This window comes from Gobius niger (assembly GCF_951799975.1).
Source record: "Gobius niger genome assembly, chromosome: 19".
NCBI lineage: Eukaryota > Metazoa > Chordata > Actinopteri > Gobiiformes > Gobiidae > Gobius > Gobius niger.
Window position 1 is genome coordinate 4,637,913 of NC_136870.1, and position 16,327 is coordinate 4,654,239.

Here is a 16,327-nt window from a genome sequence, read left to right on the forward strand (position 1 = left end):
TTTAAAAACAAATTCTATCTGTCATTTTTCTGGAATTTAGCAAATAGGAATATTTTTTTTAAATTCTAATTGACCTTAAAAAAGTTTCATGTCAGACAGTGAGAAAATAATGTGTCTTTTCATAAAGTGTATGTAAACGTATGGTTCTCACTGTAGCTAACGCAGACTCTTCACAGACTGATCCTGCCGCAGGGTTTGGTATCTACATTGTGCTGCTTTAAAGCATCTTTTTAATGAATCTGTGCCACTAAATGAGACATGTGACTGAATAAATAGAAAGGCAAGTTTATTGCCGTGCGTAATCTGTGCACAATTGATTTCACAGTCCTTCACAATGACATGAAATGACAAGAACCAGATTCAGTCAGTCCATAAAACATCACTGTAATTAATTAGATAAAAAAAAGAAGTGTGCAGACAAGATCATGAGCACAGCCGAAAAGAATCTGAATGTTCCAGTCACGTAGATGCAAATGATTTTTGTTCACAAAAAATAAACAGGACATTATTATGTTTATTTAAAGGTAATGTTAATGTAAACCTATTGAACATTCAGCTTGTTATATTTCATCTTTATGCTTTTACCCTAATGCAAAAAAAAAAATGAAGGAGAAATTAAAAGATTTAGGCAAAGGCAAAATAATATTATTGTAATTAGCCATATCTAAAGGAGGCAAATTGGTTTGGAACGTTTCCAGCAGATCTTCTATAATAATGATCTGCACCTCATGAAGTCACTATGTTTACAAAAGACAAACTCACCAGCTGACTTCCAAGCCTTTGCAGTTTCTCTTTTGTTTTTTCCGTGACATTACAAATGCAGCTGCACATGGTTCTTTTGGGACTCTTCCTTTAATTATGATGAAAATGGATAAGACCTGCTCTCGACACATTTGATTATTGAACCTGCCGCTGACTTCCAGCTGCTTTGGGCTGGATTTAACACGAGAAGCTGTTTCTTCAGGATTTACCGGTGAGTGCGCGGTGAATACCGTGGCTCCTAAAGTTCTTGCCTACCGGGATAATTGTTAAAGGGATATTTCAGGATTTTTGACATAGGGCCCCATTTCCTAGTTATCCAGAGTGTTGCTGATTTCTGGAGATATATATTTTTTGTAATTCATGCAGTTCTTATATTTGAAGAAGAAGAAGATCTTTATTTATATAGCGCCTTTCACAGACATAGTCACAAAGCGCTTTACATGAGACAATTATACATTCACTCCACACTCGGTGGTGGTGAACTACGTTTGTAGTTTCAGTTTCCCCTGGGGGAGACTGTCAGAGGCGCTTTCGCGACTACACACGTCTGCGCCAACGGACCCTCTGATACCACCATACATTCACTCACACACATCATTCATCCTGGCCTATTGTGCATGTTTTTAGTGGTAGGGGAAACCGGAGTACCCGGAGGAAACCTACGCAGACACGGGGAGAACATGCCAACTCCACACAGAAAGGCCCGTCCAGGTGGGAATCGAACCCGGACCTTCTAACTGTGAAGCGAGAGCACTAACCGCTGCACTACCGTGCCGCCTATTTGAAGAGTTTCGTGGCGCCAGGCTAATGCAAGGCTAGCGCATGTCTATGGTATTAGCTACACTGCATTAAAAACAGTCTGACCCACTCCACAGAGCACCAGATATGTCTTTACGCTCTCAGTTATCTCTCCTCTCCACTCCATTTATCATTTATGTCGTGTTGAGAATGTTCCAGTCGCCACAGTCACCGCCATGCGCCATCCCAGTGCCATGCGGACCATGCAGAATTAAAAAAAAGTTACAAATCATTAAAGAAACAGGTGAACAAAAAGCCATAGACACATTTAAGAGAAAAATCTGTCCCAAAACCTGGGTTCAATACGTACTTTGCACATCTCTCGAGTCCTAAAACCCACGCGTGTTTAGTCTCGGCCCGCGCTGTTTGACGTTTCTCCATTAGCAGCGGCCGCGGTTTGTAAATGACGGACGCCGTTGCCGAGCTGCCCCGCACAACACGGGCCGGCGAAGGCATCGTATGACACGGCGTGCATGCGGGCGGAGGTAAACGCAGACGTATTTGTCCCGCCAAGCCAAACAGAAAGATGAGAAGAGCGCTCTGCAAAAGGCACGGGAGGATCGGACAAATCCTACTGTGTTCTTTTGGTCGATCCCAAAGTCAGAATTGTTAAAGTTGACGGCTCTACCAAACAACATCCCTCTGTTTTCTAAGATCAATAACATCGGCAGCTTTTTAATCTCCAAAACATGACAGAAATCAAATAAAGGAATGAATAAACCAGACTGAGAGAGACATACAGTATCCATGTGTTTGTATTCAGCAGGTAAGATTACTGCAGCTGCTCCAGTCCTGACCAGGAAACGGGTTAAAGGGATCTTTCAAGATTTTTGACATAGAGCCTCATTTCCTCGTTATCCAGAGTGTTGCTGATTTCTGGAGATATTCTTTTTTGTAATTCATGCAGTTCTTCTGTTTGGAGAGTTACGTGGCGCTATAGGCTTGTGCAAGGCTAGTGCATTTCAACGGTATCAGCTAGCCTGCATTAAAAACAGTCTGACCCGCTCCACAGAGCTCCTGAGGCAAATCACTTATAACACCAGACTAACCATATAAATGTCTGTCGATAGAGTAATTTTAACCATTTTGCATTTAAAATAACTTATATTTGAGCAGCATCAACTTCGTGGTTGTATAAGCTACGCAGCGGCGGAGTGATCTGCTAGAAAATAGTCCCTCAAAATGCGATCATTCATGTGATGCAAGGTCAGTTATATTCCAAAACTTATTCTATGGACACAGACATTTATATGGTTAGTCTGGGGTTATAAGTGATTTGCCTCAGGTGCTCTGTGGAGCGGGTCAGACTGTTTTTAATGCAGGCTAGCTGATACCATAGACATGCGCTAGCCTTGCATTAGCCTAGCGCCACGAAACTCTTCAAATATAAGAACATGCATGAATTACAAAAAAAAAAATATCTCCAGAAATCAGCAACACTCTGGATAACTAGGAAATGAGGCCCTATGTCAAAAATCCTGAAATATCCCTTTAACCGAACGCATTTTCTCCAGTTCAGCTTTACCCAAATCCAAAAGCTTCCCTACAGGAGCTTGCAGCCTATAGGCCAGTGTAACGTCTCATCTGAAAGCCAAGACCTACGAAAGTGATGGTAACTTTTTTGTTTGTTTGTTTGCTTTATTGTCATTGTAGGGAAATGTCTCCTCTGCATTTGACCCATCCGTCGATGCCACTGGGGCGACCCGTGAGGAGTGGTGGCCCGACGGCAGTGCTGTGCCCGGGGACCCGTTTCCAGATATAGAGCCAGGCTGATGGACAGAATCAACAGGCTGGAGGTGAATAGAGTTCGGAAATGTGATGTCATATCGCTAAGCATTATGGGATTAGCGGCAAATATAAACTAATGGAGATTCTAAAAGTTAAAATCCTGGAGTTATTGTTCATATTAAAACACCACAGTGTGTTAGATGTATTTACCAGCAGCAACTCAGCAGTTGTTCCACGCCTTTTTTCTTCACTTTTTGTACTGTTTTTAGCTCATGTTAGTCAATTTAAATGTATGCTAACAGCTACTTGAACTCCTCCACTTGAGGTAAGGAAGGAGGTAAGGAAAGGACAAGATGGCGAATACAAGCGGCTGAAATGAGTTTCCTTCGCAGGGTGTCTGGGCGCACCCTCCGAGATCGGGTGAGGAGCTCAGTTACCCGGGAGGAGCTCGGAGTAGAGTCGCTGCTCCTTCACGTCGAAAGGAGCCAGCTGAGGTGGCTCGGGCATCTGTTCCGGATGCCTCCTGGTCGCCTCCCGCGGGACGTGTTCCAGGCATGTCCTAGTGGGACAAGGCCTCGTGGAAGGCCCAGGACACGCTGGTGGGACAATGTCTCCGAGCTGGCCTGGTGTCGCCTCGGGCTCCCCCCAGAACAGCTGGAGGAGGTGTGTGTGTGTGGATCGAGAAGTCTGGGCATCTCTGCTGAGACTGCTGCCCCCGCGACCCGGCCCCGGATAAAGCGGAAGAAAATGGATGGATGGCTAACAGCTACAAAGATGGTGGATCTCCATGGTAACTGTGGAATTTCCCGAACTGTATAGAATACTGTATAGATACATTTTCCCCTAAAGATTAGGCCTAATTCAATTGTTGTATTTTAACTACGAGTTAACAGTCTAAATAAATTGTATCTGTACAAAAGGCTGTGTAAAATGTACAATGTTGGTGCGGGTTTATGCAGGTCCATGATAAATAGAAAATATCCTGTATGCAAGACCACCAGCTGCTACTGCAGTAATAAGGTAATGAATTATTAATGTCCTTAAAAATGGGGAGGACAATTTTGTGTTCCTTGTACAGTGCAATAAAATCCAGGAAATGCTGAATGGAGCTCTTCAGCAGCCGAGGAACAAGCAATCGAAGCAAACGGTATTACTCCAGGTCTGTTTCTGACGAGTGTACGTCATTATAACAGGGTAAAAAGCTAAAAAAAAAGGAATGTTCACCTCTTCTGGTGTCACACTCACAAAATGTCCAACCAGGGATCACTTTGCACAAACTTCATTATGATAATGTGTAACTGTGTTCTGGTAAAATGAGTCTTATATTCTGTGAAATCGACTTGGTTTGATTTTTTATACAACAGTGGAACGTTGGCTTGCTTCTGAGTGAGGAATTGAACCTGGGACCATCTTGCGGCGGTGTCTGTCCTCACCTCTTAACTGTCTTTTGAGTGTGCATGGTGCGCGGGGGGGTGGGGGGGGGGCTGCTCTTTTGGCCGGTGTGAAAGTGCGGACACGTGCAGAGAAGGTAATTGGATTAAAGTGGGTGTCGTTTTGTTCGCTAACAAGGAACATTGTAACTTAAGGTAAACCAAATAAACATAATCATTTGTGCAATCGAGCGAACTCTTGAACCGAGATGTTGAAATCCTCCTGACGACAGCGTGGAGCTCAGCAAATTGTGAAGTTTCGGGCTATGTATGTAAACAGTACTGGATGTTGGTGTTTCCAGATTTCTAACTTGCAGAATTTACAGTTTCAGCTGAGCGCTCACTCATTCAGCTGCACAATCTGTGACTTCCTGTCGCTCACTCTTATAAATTGGACGTCTGAGCTAACGGCGGCTAGTGCTAACTCTCCTACATTAGCTCTGGATCAGCACTTAGACAGTTCAGAGAAGTAATCAACCAATCAATCAAAGTTTATTTCTATAGCAGACCAAAGGGCATCCATAAAAACACAAAATAGGAAAACATTAAGTGACATTAAAAAAAAACAGGACAAAATACAGTGTTAGGCGTTATGGAAGGCCTGTGTAAAGTTTAATGTTGACAGCTGATACGTCTGGGTTTTTCCACATTGGATTGATGGTATAGTAATCTCAGTGACAGTGTATGTAAACTTTTGGTTTTGTAAAAAGTTATACAAAATTGTGTGGAAAATTCTTTCAGTCATTCTTCTGGAATTTGACAAATGGAAATGTTTTTTTTTTTTTTTTAATCTAATTGACCTAAAAAAAATAAAAGTTGATTCTGGTTTCATGTCTGACAGTGAGAAAACACTTGACATGTGTCTGTTTATGAAGTGGTGACTGTATTATCAGGCTTGTTCTCAGTGGTAAGACCAGGTGCAGGTTTCAGTTAGTTTAAAGTCAGTGGTTCCCAAACTGGGTCAGGGACCAGAGGTGGGCGAATGTGACCTTTTATCATTTACCATTTTAAAAAGTGGTTGAAAATAGTATGGGGTCGTCCTAAACCCCAGTCTGACAGTGGCTTAGTGGTTAGTGGTTCTCACACAGAGGGGCAGGGCCCAAATTGAGGTCATTATGTCCCACTTCTGTCTGCACAGTGGAGCTGTTTTTGACCGTAAATGAGTTCGCTCTTCGTCAAATAGCCATGGGACATGTACTGTAGGGCCCCCGAGTGGATTTTTGCTTTGGGCCCCAAAAGGGCCTCCTGGAACCGCCACCTTAACGTGGTGGAGGGGTTTGAGCACCTGAATGATCCCGGGGGCTCTGTTGTCGGGGGCTTCGTGCCCCTGGGTCTCCCATGGCAAACAGGTCCTAGGTGACGGGTCAGACAAAGAGCGGTTCAGAAGCCCCTTATGAGAGACCAACAGGCCTGGTTATTTTGTAAGGCCGCCCTTCTGTGGACCCACCACCTGCAGGAGGAGCCATAGGGGCTGGTGCAATGTGATTTGGGAACCGGAAACGGAAAAGTGGAAGAAAATGGATGGATGGATGGCCCCGAAAGGGCCTGCACCGGCTCTGCCTGAGGGGGCGCCATTGATCACGCTAAAGGTAAGCAGCTAATGTTGTAACGTAATGTGCAACTTTGTAACTGTATGTGGTTTATTCTGAATCATATCGCAGCAGTGGATTTAAACAGTTTCTCACTGATTTTATTCTGTCAAGTCATGTCCAGGTCCAGACCTGTCCTTTTGCTGTTCTCTGACTCTCGCAATGCATTGTGGTCTATTAAAGCGGGAAGGTTACAGCTCATTTTTGCTTTGCAGTATAGAGTAACGACCGTTTTAGGCAACTTCTGTTGTGATATTGGGCTATACAAAACCATTAAACTTGAAACTTGAAACTCGAACAGTTACAAATATTGATAATAATGTAAGATTAAAAAAGCAAAGGAAAATGTATGAAATAATCATCAGTGTTTTGGAGAAAATGAGTTCAGACTGTGGGGTTAAACAGAGAGTCCATAAGTCTTTATATTTTCTTCTGTCTTTATTTAACATATTGTGATTATTTTAGATATTTCACTATTGAAATGATCCATGGCTAACTCTCCCTATCGTTTGTTGTTACACATATGAAACTGTCCATGTTTGGCACGTCATGGGACTGGGGAACGACGTATGGGACGTGACCCATCCACGCTGCATCAGTGTGTGTGTGGGTAAGTTAAGATCGGCGTCACATGACCAGCAGCCGCAATGGCCACTTTCAGTAATCAAGTGGTTTCATTAGATCGCAGTCCAGCTCTTGCCGAAGTGCATTGTGGGAAATATGGAGTGCACCATTATCCCTTTCTGCTCATTTTCACACCAGTACAACATATGACGACCATTGAATGTTTGACAGTGCACTTTGAGCGACTTGCACCGTCCACGTGTTTTTATGCCCAACAGGCCTATTAGTCCTGAGTTTGTATTACTGCCTAATGCTTTTAGGAATGAGCTAATCAGTCCTAACCAGGCCTGTTGACCCACATTGTAAAACAAGCCGCCTCTATTACTTTAATGGTCTATGCTGGGTTTTCAGCTTTTTATGATTTGTATGATTCTGTGCAAACGTAGCCAGGCGATTAATATCTACGTGCGACAGATGCTGAGAGGAAATTGCTTTTCCTCATTGACGGCTTTCAAATCAATGATCATAAACTGCAGTGCTGATAAAGAGCCTGGCCCAGCCTGACTTACTCCACACATTAAACTGCACCAGTGCTCGTGCAGCGCTAGTTAGCACTTGGACAGGGGATGGGATTGTGGAATTATAGGAGAGAATTCTTTTATGTTTCTGTGGGATCATCTAACAAAAGCTAAAAAGTTAAAGCTAGACAACTCAAACATCCATAATGCATCAAAACAGTCCACTTGAGCGAGACATAATCTGGAGATTTCTGAATTTCAACAGCCTGGGCCAGAGATGGTAAACTGATGTCCTTTTCTAAGAGTTTGGCACAGTTTGCTTTGTGCACTGGTCTGTGTCACTGCCCACTCTATAAGGTCTCCTCCAGGTGCTCCAGCTTCCTGTACCTCCAAGAAAATAGAAAATAGGACAGGATGAATGAGAGTTTGATTGCCGAATAGCTTATGTTTCCTTTTGTCATCCATCCATCCATTTTCTTCCGCTTTATCCGGGGCCGGGTCGCGGGGGCAGCAGTCTCAGCAGAGATGCCCAAACTTCCCGATCCACACACACCTCCTCCAGCTGTTATGGGGGGACCCCGAGGCGACACCAGGCCAGCTCAGAGACATAGTCCCACCAGCGTGTCCTGGGTCTTCCACGAGGCCTTGTCCCCTTTTCCTTTTGTCATTGCTGTGTTATTATTTAGTATCTCTGTGGCCCGAGGTACTTTTTATGTCTAAATCAGACCTTTACGCTCAGTTACTCAGTACTCACAGTACTCAAGTTTGTGCTTTAAAGCAGGGGGAGGCCAGTTTGCGTCACACAGGGCCGATTCTCATCATAGCCAAAAAACAACCAAGGGCCGAACCTCACCATTGTAGCCTAAAGTTGAGAACCATTTTCTGCAAATGCCAATGTTTTACATCGCTGGTTCTAAAGTGGTCCGGCTCCGAGACCCGCTTTACCTTAATGACAAGCTGCGACCCAAATAAAACTAAATGTATAAAATATTGTATTTACCGCACGTGTTTTTATTGAACAAGCCGTAGATTTGATCAAAACAACCCAATCATATGAATTTTAACAGACTCCAGAGTGTTTGTGTTTAGTTTCAGATGGAAAATATTGAAAAAAAAGGTTCCCTACAGGCTCGCTTTTGAGTCCCGACCCACCAGTTGAGAATCACTGTTCAACATTATGACCAAGTGGGATGTTCTGCAAAATACTCTATAAAAAAAGCCCAATTTCTTGCATTTTTAGATCACTTTAACAGGTTTTTGATCCCTTATTTACATAATAATATTTCTCCAAATCATATTGGGGGCCAGAAGTTCTGTGCTGGAGGGCCGGATTTGGCCTCCGGGCCTGACGTTGCCTACCCCTGCTTTAAAAGGACTATACGGGGTTTCAAAATGTTACAATTAAATATTTGCTCCTGCTACATGTTCCAGCCATGTCCTAATGTGTAGAATGAGCTCAGACCTATCCACCACAACAATATAGAAGCTGCAATTGCACATATGACCTGAGGTGGCAGTATTGAGTCCAAAATGACCATTTTGCATCTAGTCGCTTTAAAGATGCATTATGCAACTTTTCATGTAAATAACAAAAAATGTATATTTGTGCGTATTTCACCTTTTAGTGACCCTGCGGCCGCGCTGACCACTCATACATCCACTGGGTCACTACAAGGTCAAATACACACAAATATACACTTTTTGTTTTTTACATGAAAAGTTGTATAATGCACCTTTAACTTGAGTCTTACTTGAGTATCTATCTATCTATCTATCTATCTATCTATCTATCTATCTATCTATCTATCTATCTATCTATCTATCTATAGTTGGATAGATAGTTCCTATATATAAAAATGTCACCCCAACTTCTCTCCGTGCGTTCCCATCAAAGTCCCGACGGCCCCGCGCTCTCCTCCAATCCCAGGCTGCTGCGGCTGGATGCCATCGGTCTCTCCCCTCTGATTGGCTGCGAGTTGAGGATGCCGTTCCAGCTGTTTGCCCCCCCTCCCCTCCTTCCCCTCCCCTCCCTCCTTCCCTCCGCTGTCGAACTCCCACTGACAGCCGCCTCAGCCAATCCCCGGGCTCTCCCGCGCTCAGGCCGCGCTCCCATTGCCTCCTCCGCTCGGCCGGGGAGAGGAGGAGAGGAGTGGGGAGGGGGGGCCTGGAGGGGGCGGGCGCTGAGAAGTTGGTGTCTCCTCGGCCCGTCCAGCTGTGAGTGAGGGAGAGAGAGAGAGAGAGAGAGAGAGAGAGAGAGAGTGAGTGAGTGAGTGCGGAGAAGCGCTGTGGCTGATGGGCCGAACCGAGCGCGTTCAGTTTGGGAGAAAGACGCGAGCGGCGAGCGGTGCGACGCGAGAGCAGTATCGCCTCGGCGTGAGCCATGGACTGAGGAGGCGTTCGTGACATTTTTCAGAGCGAGCTCTTCCACCACCCCCCAAAAAAAACAAAAAAGAAAACGCGCTCGGATGTGCGGCAGCATCTTTCTTTCCTTTACGCATTCCTTCGACCCGGAGCTGGATATGCCCCCGTGGATGCGATTAAAAGTGGCTGGATTGTAAATGTCGGGCGAGGGAAGCGCGTTTTGCTTTGGAGGAGACGAACCGCCTGCCAAGTTTTCTCCTTTTTGTTTCTCGAACCCAAAAAAATAAATAAAAGGATAAAAGTAAGTTTGTTGCTTCTCAGGTGTTGCCAGACGAGGCGGGCTGTGGAGTTGCTGAAGCCCAGGAGACCAGCTTTTTCTTTATCTGTTTCATTTAAAAAAAAAATCTTCATTTTTTTGGACATCGGGCTCTGGACTTCGAGGCGCTCCTCCATCTCTCCATCCCCGCGCACACGCAGAGCTCCGCGAAGCCGAGCACACGCGCCGCTCCTCTCCCCCCTCTCTCTGCGCACCGATCGGGACTCGTTTTTTTTGGCTTTGACTGACGCGTCGTTGGGTCTTTTATTGTTGTTTTTTTCTTTTTTTTTCCGGCGCAAAGACGCAAAGTGACCATGCGATGACTGCGCGCGCCTTGGGCACATCCAACGAGTCCATAACAGGTAGGAAAAGAGGAGGCTGTGGGGGGGGGGGGGGGGCGAAAGTACAGGCGCCTTTCACTCTCCACGCCGCGCCTGGTCGTTTGAACGTAAATATGTGAGGATTGATGGAACTTCTAATCGCATCGTTACGCGGTACGACGCATGGCACGGGGGGCAATTCTTTTCATATTCTCAACGGGGTGACGCTGCAGGAGAATGTAAAATAGGCTACACGTAGAGATATCTATTGCAAACTTTTACTGGAGATGATCAATCTAAGAAAGATGCGAGTTTTACTCTCATTTTGACGATTTCATAAGGCGCCCCTTTCTGCGTAAAACTGACGAAATAGTCTGAACGGTGAATGGAGCCAGGTGCGCGACCATCAATTTGGAAAGCTTGTTTAATCTTTTGAATATGCAAACCTTTCTGAATGAGGTGTTCCTTCAACAAATTCCCATGAGAAAAAAAAAAAAAAACCTTTAAGGATGTTGTTCAGCACGAGCCTGGCAAATTTGACGTGTGTGAAGATGCGACTTTAAGTGGACATGCCGTCCCCAAAGTGAGAACAATGCCGTTTGAGAAAATGGCCCTTGGAGTTCCGAATTCCCATGAGGAGGCGTCACAATTAGCTCAATAATCAAACCCCTTATCGTGAAGATGAGGCTCATTTCCGGGTCAAAGTTCGCTCGTCTCCGAATCACCGAAGGGATCGTTTTCTCATGGGTAAAGAGTGACGACATCAATCACAATCGCTTTCAGATTTGGTGTTTTTTGGGCTCATGGTTGATCGAATCCTCACAGCCCTTAAACCCCTTCCTCAGAGTCATCTCCACGCCGTCGTGCCTTCATTGTAATCGTCGCCTGGGTGAAAACATAGACTCGCAGGTAGCAATATTCCCTGCAAACAGCCCGTTCGTCCTGCCTTATGATGTGTAAACGCTGCTAACCCTGTAGTTTCAGAGCCATCTCGCGATCTAAGAAAAGATCGCCGTCGTTCGCCTGAAATCCACGTGAAAGCCGGACGAGGCGCTTTTTGGTTTTTGATGCCTCCCTCGGTTCGTGCGGCTCGGCGTTGCTGAGGCTGCGTTATTGTCGCTGCGTGGCCAGTGATTTCTCTGACAGCGTTGCCATTAGAGCGAGGATCGGATCAGGCGCTTCTCAGAGCAGATGCAGAGGTCTAAAGGACGTGCACACGCAGAATACCCAAGAAGACAGTATATATATGTACTTGTTGCTGGGGAACGGAAAATTCCTGCCTTTGTGTCTTTCCTTTGATTGATCGAAAGACTCGCTCCTTCGATCCCGGCTCCCCGTCCACAGCCGGGGGCCCGGGCGAGTGCGGGACCCCGCTGTGCCGAGGGAGGTGCACGCAGCCTGCGCCTTGTGGTCTATAAAAGCCGGCCACTACAATTACAACTTAGCTGAGGTTTACCGTGCACGGAAACAAGTGCAAGTTACAAGACCTGAATGACCAGGATTCATTCACCGAGCTTTAAAGTGCACACGACAGGTTTTAATGCTTTTATGATTATGGCAAATGGTAAATGGACTCAACTTATATAGTGCTTTTCTTTCTTTATCAGGCCCGAAGCGATTATGGCTTAGTTAGATGGATAATTTCTGTTGTAATAATCTTAGTTGTATTCCAGGGAAGCTGCAATTTAATGAAGAAATGCTAGGAAGTTATTGATATTACTTATTTATTTAAAGGCACAATGCGTAACATTTTGGACTATACTGCACCATCAGCGCAAAACTTGCTCTCAATGACCAGCTCGACACAGAAAAGGCTATTTTTTTGCAGTGGATGCTCAAAGAATGGATCTGTATGAGGACCTAACCCGTTTAACTCTCAATTCTACTGACTTTAGTCGACGTCTCCATGGAAACGAGCTAGAGACGTACCCACTCCCGGTAAAGTCACAGTCATGTTTTTAGCAGAGGCGAGCCGCTCAGAGCAAAAGCGCATGTTTGTCTGAGGTATTTTTTCAATGGTGAAAATATCCATCATGAAATAAATTCTTGTATTTCCATTTTGGTTATTGGGTCTAATCTTCCGCGGTGTGGCTTTAAGTTAATGACATAGAAATAAATGAAATACTGAAAGAAAGAGATACTGAAAGAAATAGGAGAAGCTGCGTTTGATCCTAATGTATGCAGACAGGTTGGCTACATCAGGCCACTTTTCAGAGTCCGTTTGCCTACGCCATGTATTTTTCCTATAGCTGTTAGCATTAGCCACCAAACATCGCAAATTATGGACTGTTCAGATGTTTTCAGCTTTTGTCCACATTCAGGTAGGGTCAAAGCCTCGTTAGAAATCATTCATGAATGTAGATGCCTATTGAGATTTTACTTACTTACACATTAGCGTCTGACAGTGTCCTCTGAGCTAAATGCTAACTCAAATTCAGTTAAGTTTCTGCGTTTTGTGGGTCGGACGCACTTCCACTGTTCACTAAACAACATAAAGAAACCACGGAAATTATACGAATTCCATGAAAAGGACAAAATATACCATGACATACTTAAGTAATGTGTCTGGCTCCACCGCTTGTTTGTAAATGCTAAAGGCATTTCTTTGATTTCTGGGGAAAGTTCCATGGTTGGCACGGCAACAGTTTACCTCTACGTATGTCACTTCCTGTCAGTATCTGATAAGGAAGGGAAACAATAAACATCACAAAAAACGTCAAACTTACAAAGAAAATCTTAAAGGAATAGCAGACGGCGTTAGCATTTAGCCTCTCCCTCTCTCCACTATAGCTCCAAAACAGGTCAAGTTAGAAGCTACCAAGCTCTTCCACGTTTTCCCTATTTAAATATGGTTATGTTACACTATAAAGTATAATCACACAAAATTAAACCATGTGGATTTTCTAAGCGGATAAAAGGGGGAACTTTGTTGTAAGGCGTAATAATACCAAGAGTAGTTTGGCATCCGCACAGTAAAGTGAAGATATTACTGCGCGGATTTCGAACTCCTCCTGGTATTATTACGCCTAAAGCTAAAGCTAAGGTGAGAACATATCTCAGTACGTAAAAACGGTGGCCTATTCCTTTAAATATAATTGTTTTAACTATGTTTTAGCAACAACTGTGTCTCATGCGTTACATGCACTTTAAAGGTTGGATGTTCGTAGGATGCGTCCTTTGTGGTTACAAAAGGAACCACTACAGATGAACCTGAAGCTGCAGATGAGACACAAGCGTAAGACAAACCGGGCTTTTGTCGCCACAATTATAGACAATTTTGGACCTGTTTTACATAAAACATGCTGTATTGCCACACAACAATATTAAAGTGACACTCTGTAAGATTGCAAAATGAGGTGAGAGACACAATTTTTTCCAAATTGAAAACTGGCTAAAACTCTCCACATTAATCACTGCGTAAAGATCAATGTTTTCATCTGCCGCTTAAATAATTGGACGTGACATGCCGGTCCGCAGGAAAGCTCGTCTCATTCATTGGTCAAAGTGATGGCACCGGGAATTCTGATTGGTGTCTGAGATCAGCAAAGGGAGGGACTTAATACCAAAATATAATTATTTTATATTTCTTATGTTACATGATAATGCATACCCAGGCGATAACTTATACGCGATAACTTATTAACAATTTGTAAAACTGTTAATGTTACAGACTATGCCTTTAAAGACCTTATACCTGTTTAACCTGAGAAAACCTACCAGAAACAATAAAGACAATTGATCTCCGAGCATTATGGGTTACTGTACGCAGATGCTGCCCCAGGACGCAACAGTGTGAACCTGCGGGATTCGAACTGACCCGCTCGATCATCTGCGGAAAAGGAAAACATATTTTTTTATTGAAGTGTAAAAATAGTTCCATTGGCAGATTATTGTTTGTTTCTTACCTCCCGAAATCAAGGGGGAAAAAAACTTATTTTAACCTCTTAACTCCCGCCTGAACCAAGAGCATTTTCTCCAGTTCAGCTTTACCCAAATCCTGTAGGTCAGTGTAACGCCTCATTTGAAAGCTAAGATCTACAAAACTCATCTAAATGTATCTTTTTCCTCACGTCATCAGATTTTTTTTCCATCTTTTTTGCCGTATTCAACTCATTTTTGTAATGTTTTGTTAATTTTTTGTGAAATTTTTGTTAATTTTTTGCCACATTTTTGTCAATTTTTTGTCAATATTTTGTCATTTTTTCGTCAAATTTTTGTGACATTTTTGCCACTTTTTTGTCAATTTTTTGTTAATTTTTTGTAATTTTTTTGTTAATTTTTTGTAATTTTTTTGTCACATTTTTGTCATGTTTTCGTCATTTTTTTGACATTTTTGTGAATTTTTTGCCATTTTAGCATCATTTTTTGCCACATTTTTGTCAATTTTTTGGCTTTTTTTCGTCAATTTTTTGTGACATTTTTGTCATGTTTTCGTCATTTTTTTGGACATTTTTTTGCCCAATTTTTGTCAATTTCTTGTCAAATTTTTATCACATTTTTGTCCTTAAAGCCAAACTGGAGAAAATGTGCTCGGTTCAGGTTGGAGAGTTAAGGGGTTAACAACACATTTCTTATTTCTTGATTACTTTTGGCAGTGTGTCTTCTAAATGCTCATTTGTTTATATTCCGCCTTTAACACATGACTTTAACGTAACCCTTGACCTTCCCCGCCCGCAGGAGGAGAATGATGTCCGAAGATGGGGGAAACATCTCTGGATTCCCCGACCCCCGGAGCTCCCCGTCGTCCCTGCTGCGGACGTTTATCCGGCTGAACGACCTGTCGGCCGGAGCGGGGACGGGCGGGTCGGGCGGGGGCAGCAGTGGAGGAGGAGGAGGGGGCGGAGGGAGCGCGGAGGTGCTGGTGGAACCCCCCCCAGCCTCAGCCTCTCCCGCCCCAGATGGGATCTCCACAGGGGGGGACGAGGCCTCGGCCAGCGGAGGGGACAGCCTGCCCTACCCCACCCTGGCACCCGTGGTATTCTTCTACCTGAAGCAGGACACGCGCCCACGCAGCTGGTGCCTCAAGATGGTCTGCAACCCATATCCTTTTTCAAATATTGATCAGGAGTAGTTACCGGGAGCGGATCTGCCTAAAGGTAAGGCGCTTTGGCTTGTTTTTGCGGCTTCCGGTGACCTCACGGGGGGGATGGTTGGTCAGTTTTCTCCGCTTCTTGTAGTTCTTTGCAATACATGTGTGTGCCACTAGGTGAAGTCATGAGCTTGTATGTGCTTTGTGATTTGCTTTTAATTGAGAATCTATTTTGCCAATTCCGCCCTGATTATGTGTAGTCAAGTCGATCTTGGTTTTGTTTTTGGTGGCCTGACGAGGGAGTTAGTTTGAATTCTGAATTTGATATATGAATGCCTTTTTGGAAGAATTGGTTGCCTTTAGTGATATTTTGGAATCTTGCAATAAATGTGTGCCAGTAGTTTGGCATGTTTGACCTCATTTTGACCTTTTGGAATAAAGAATTGGCTGACATTGTCCTCCTAAGCAAAGTCACCAGCTGCACTAATAGAGAAAGTGGTGATTGCTTTTGTGATTTGCTTGTGATTAAGAATGTTTAGTCAATAGCATTATATTTGTCGTACTACACCTGGTGTTTCCAAACGAGTCGGTGCCCATATCCTTCTTTGTTTTGTTTTGTTTTGTTTTTTACATATACAATGATTACTGAGAAAACCCTCCCTTTAATTATTTCAACTGCAATTCCATATTTTGCCAGTAGATGTCTGCTCTGTCATTTGTCTCCAGCTGCAATATGACTTGTTACCACTAGATGTTGTCATGAGCAAAACTATAATAATACGATGGATGGATAGCTCGGCACATACTGGTTGGATTGCATTGCTAAAAAAAAATCTACAAACATTTGCTAGACAGTCCTGTAGCTTAGAATCTTTTTGAATAATGTTTGAATGGAATTATGAGATAATTATG

The 16,327-nt window shown here is 43.8% G+C and overlaps 1 protein-coding gene across 1 annotated transcript; it reads left to right on the forward strand.

Annotated features, from left to right (window-relative positions):
- The first annotated feature begins 10,297 nt into the window (after positions 1-10,297).
- LOC306979177 (voltage-dependent T-type calcium channel subunit alpha-1G-like) lies at positions 10,298-15,522 on the forward strand. The gene is made up of 2 exons (XM_079578032.1): positions 10,298-10,428; positions 15,064-15,522. Exon 2 carries the CDS (start codon positions 15,071-15,073, stop codon positions 15,455-15,457), a length of 387 nt encoding a protein of 128 aa, XP_079434158.1. The 5' UTR covers positions 10,298-10,428; positions 15,064-15,070; the 3' UTR covers positions 15,458-15,522.
- Positions 15,523-16,327: the final 805 nt, after the last annotated feature.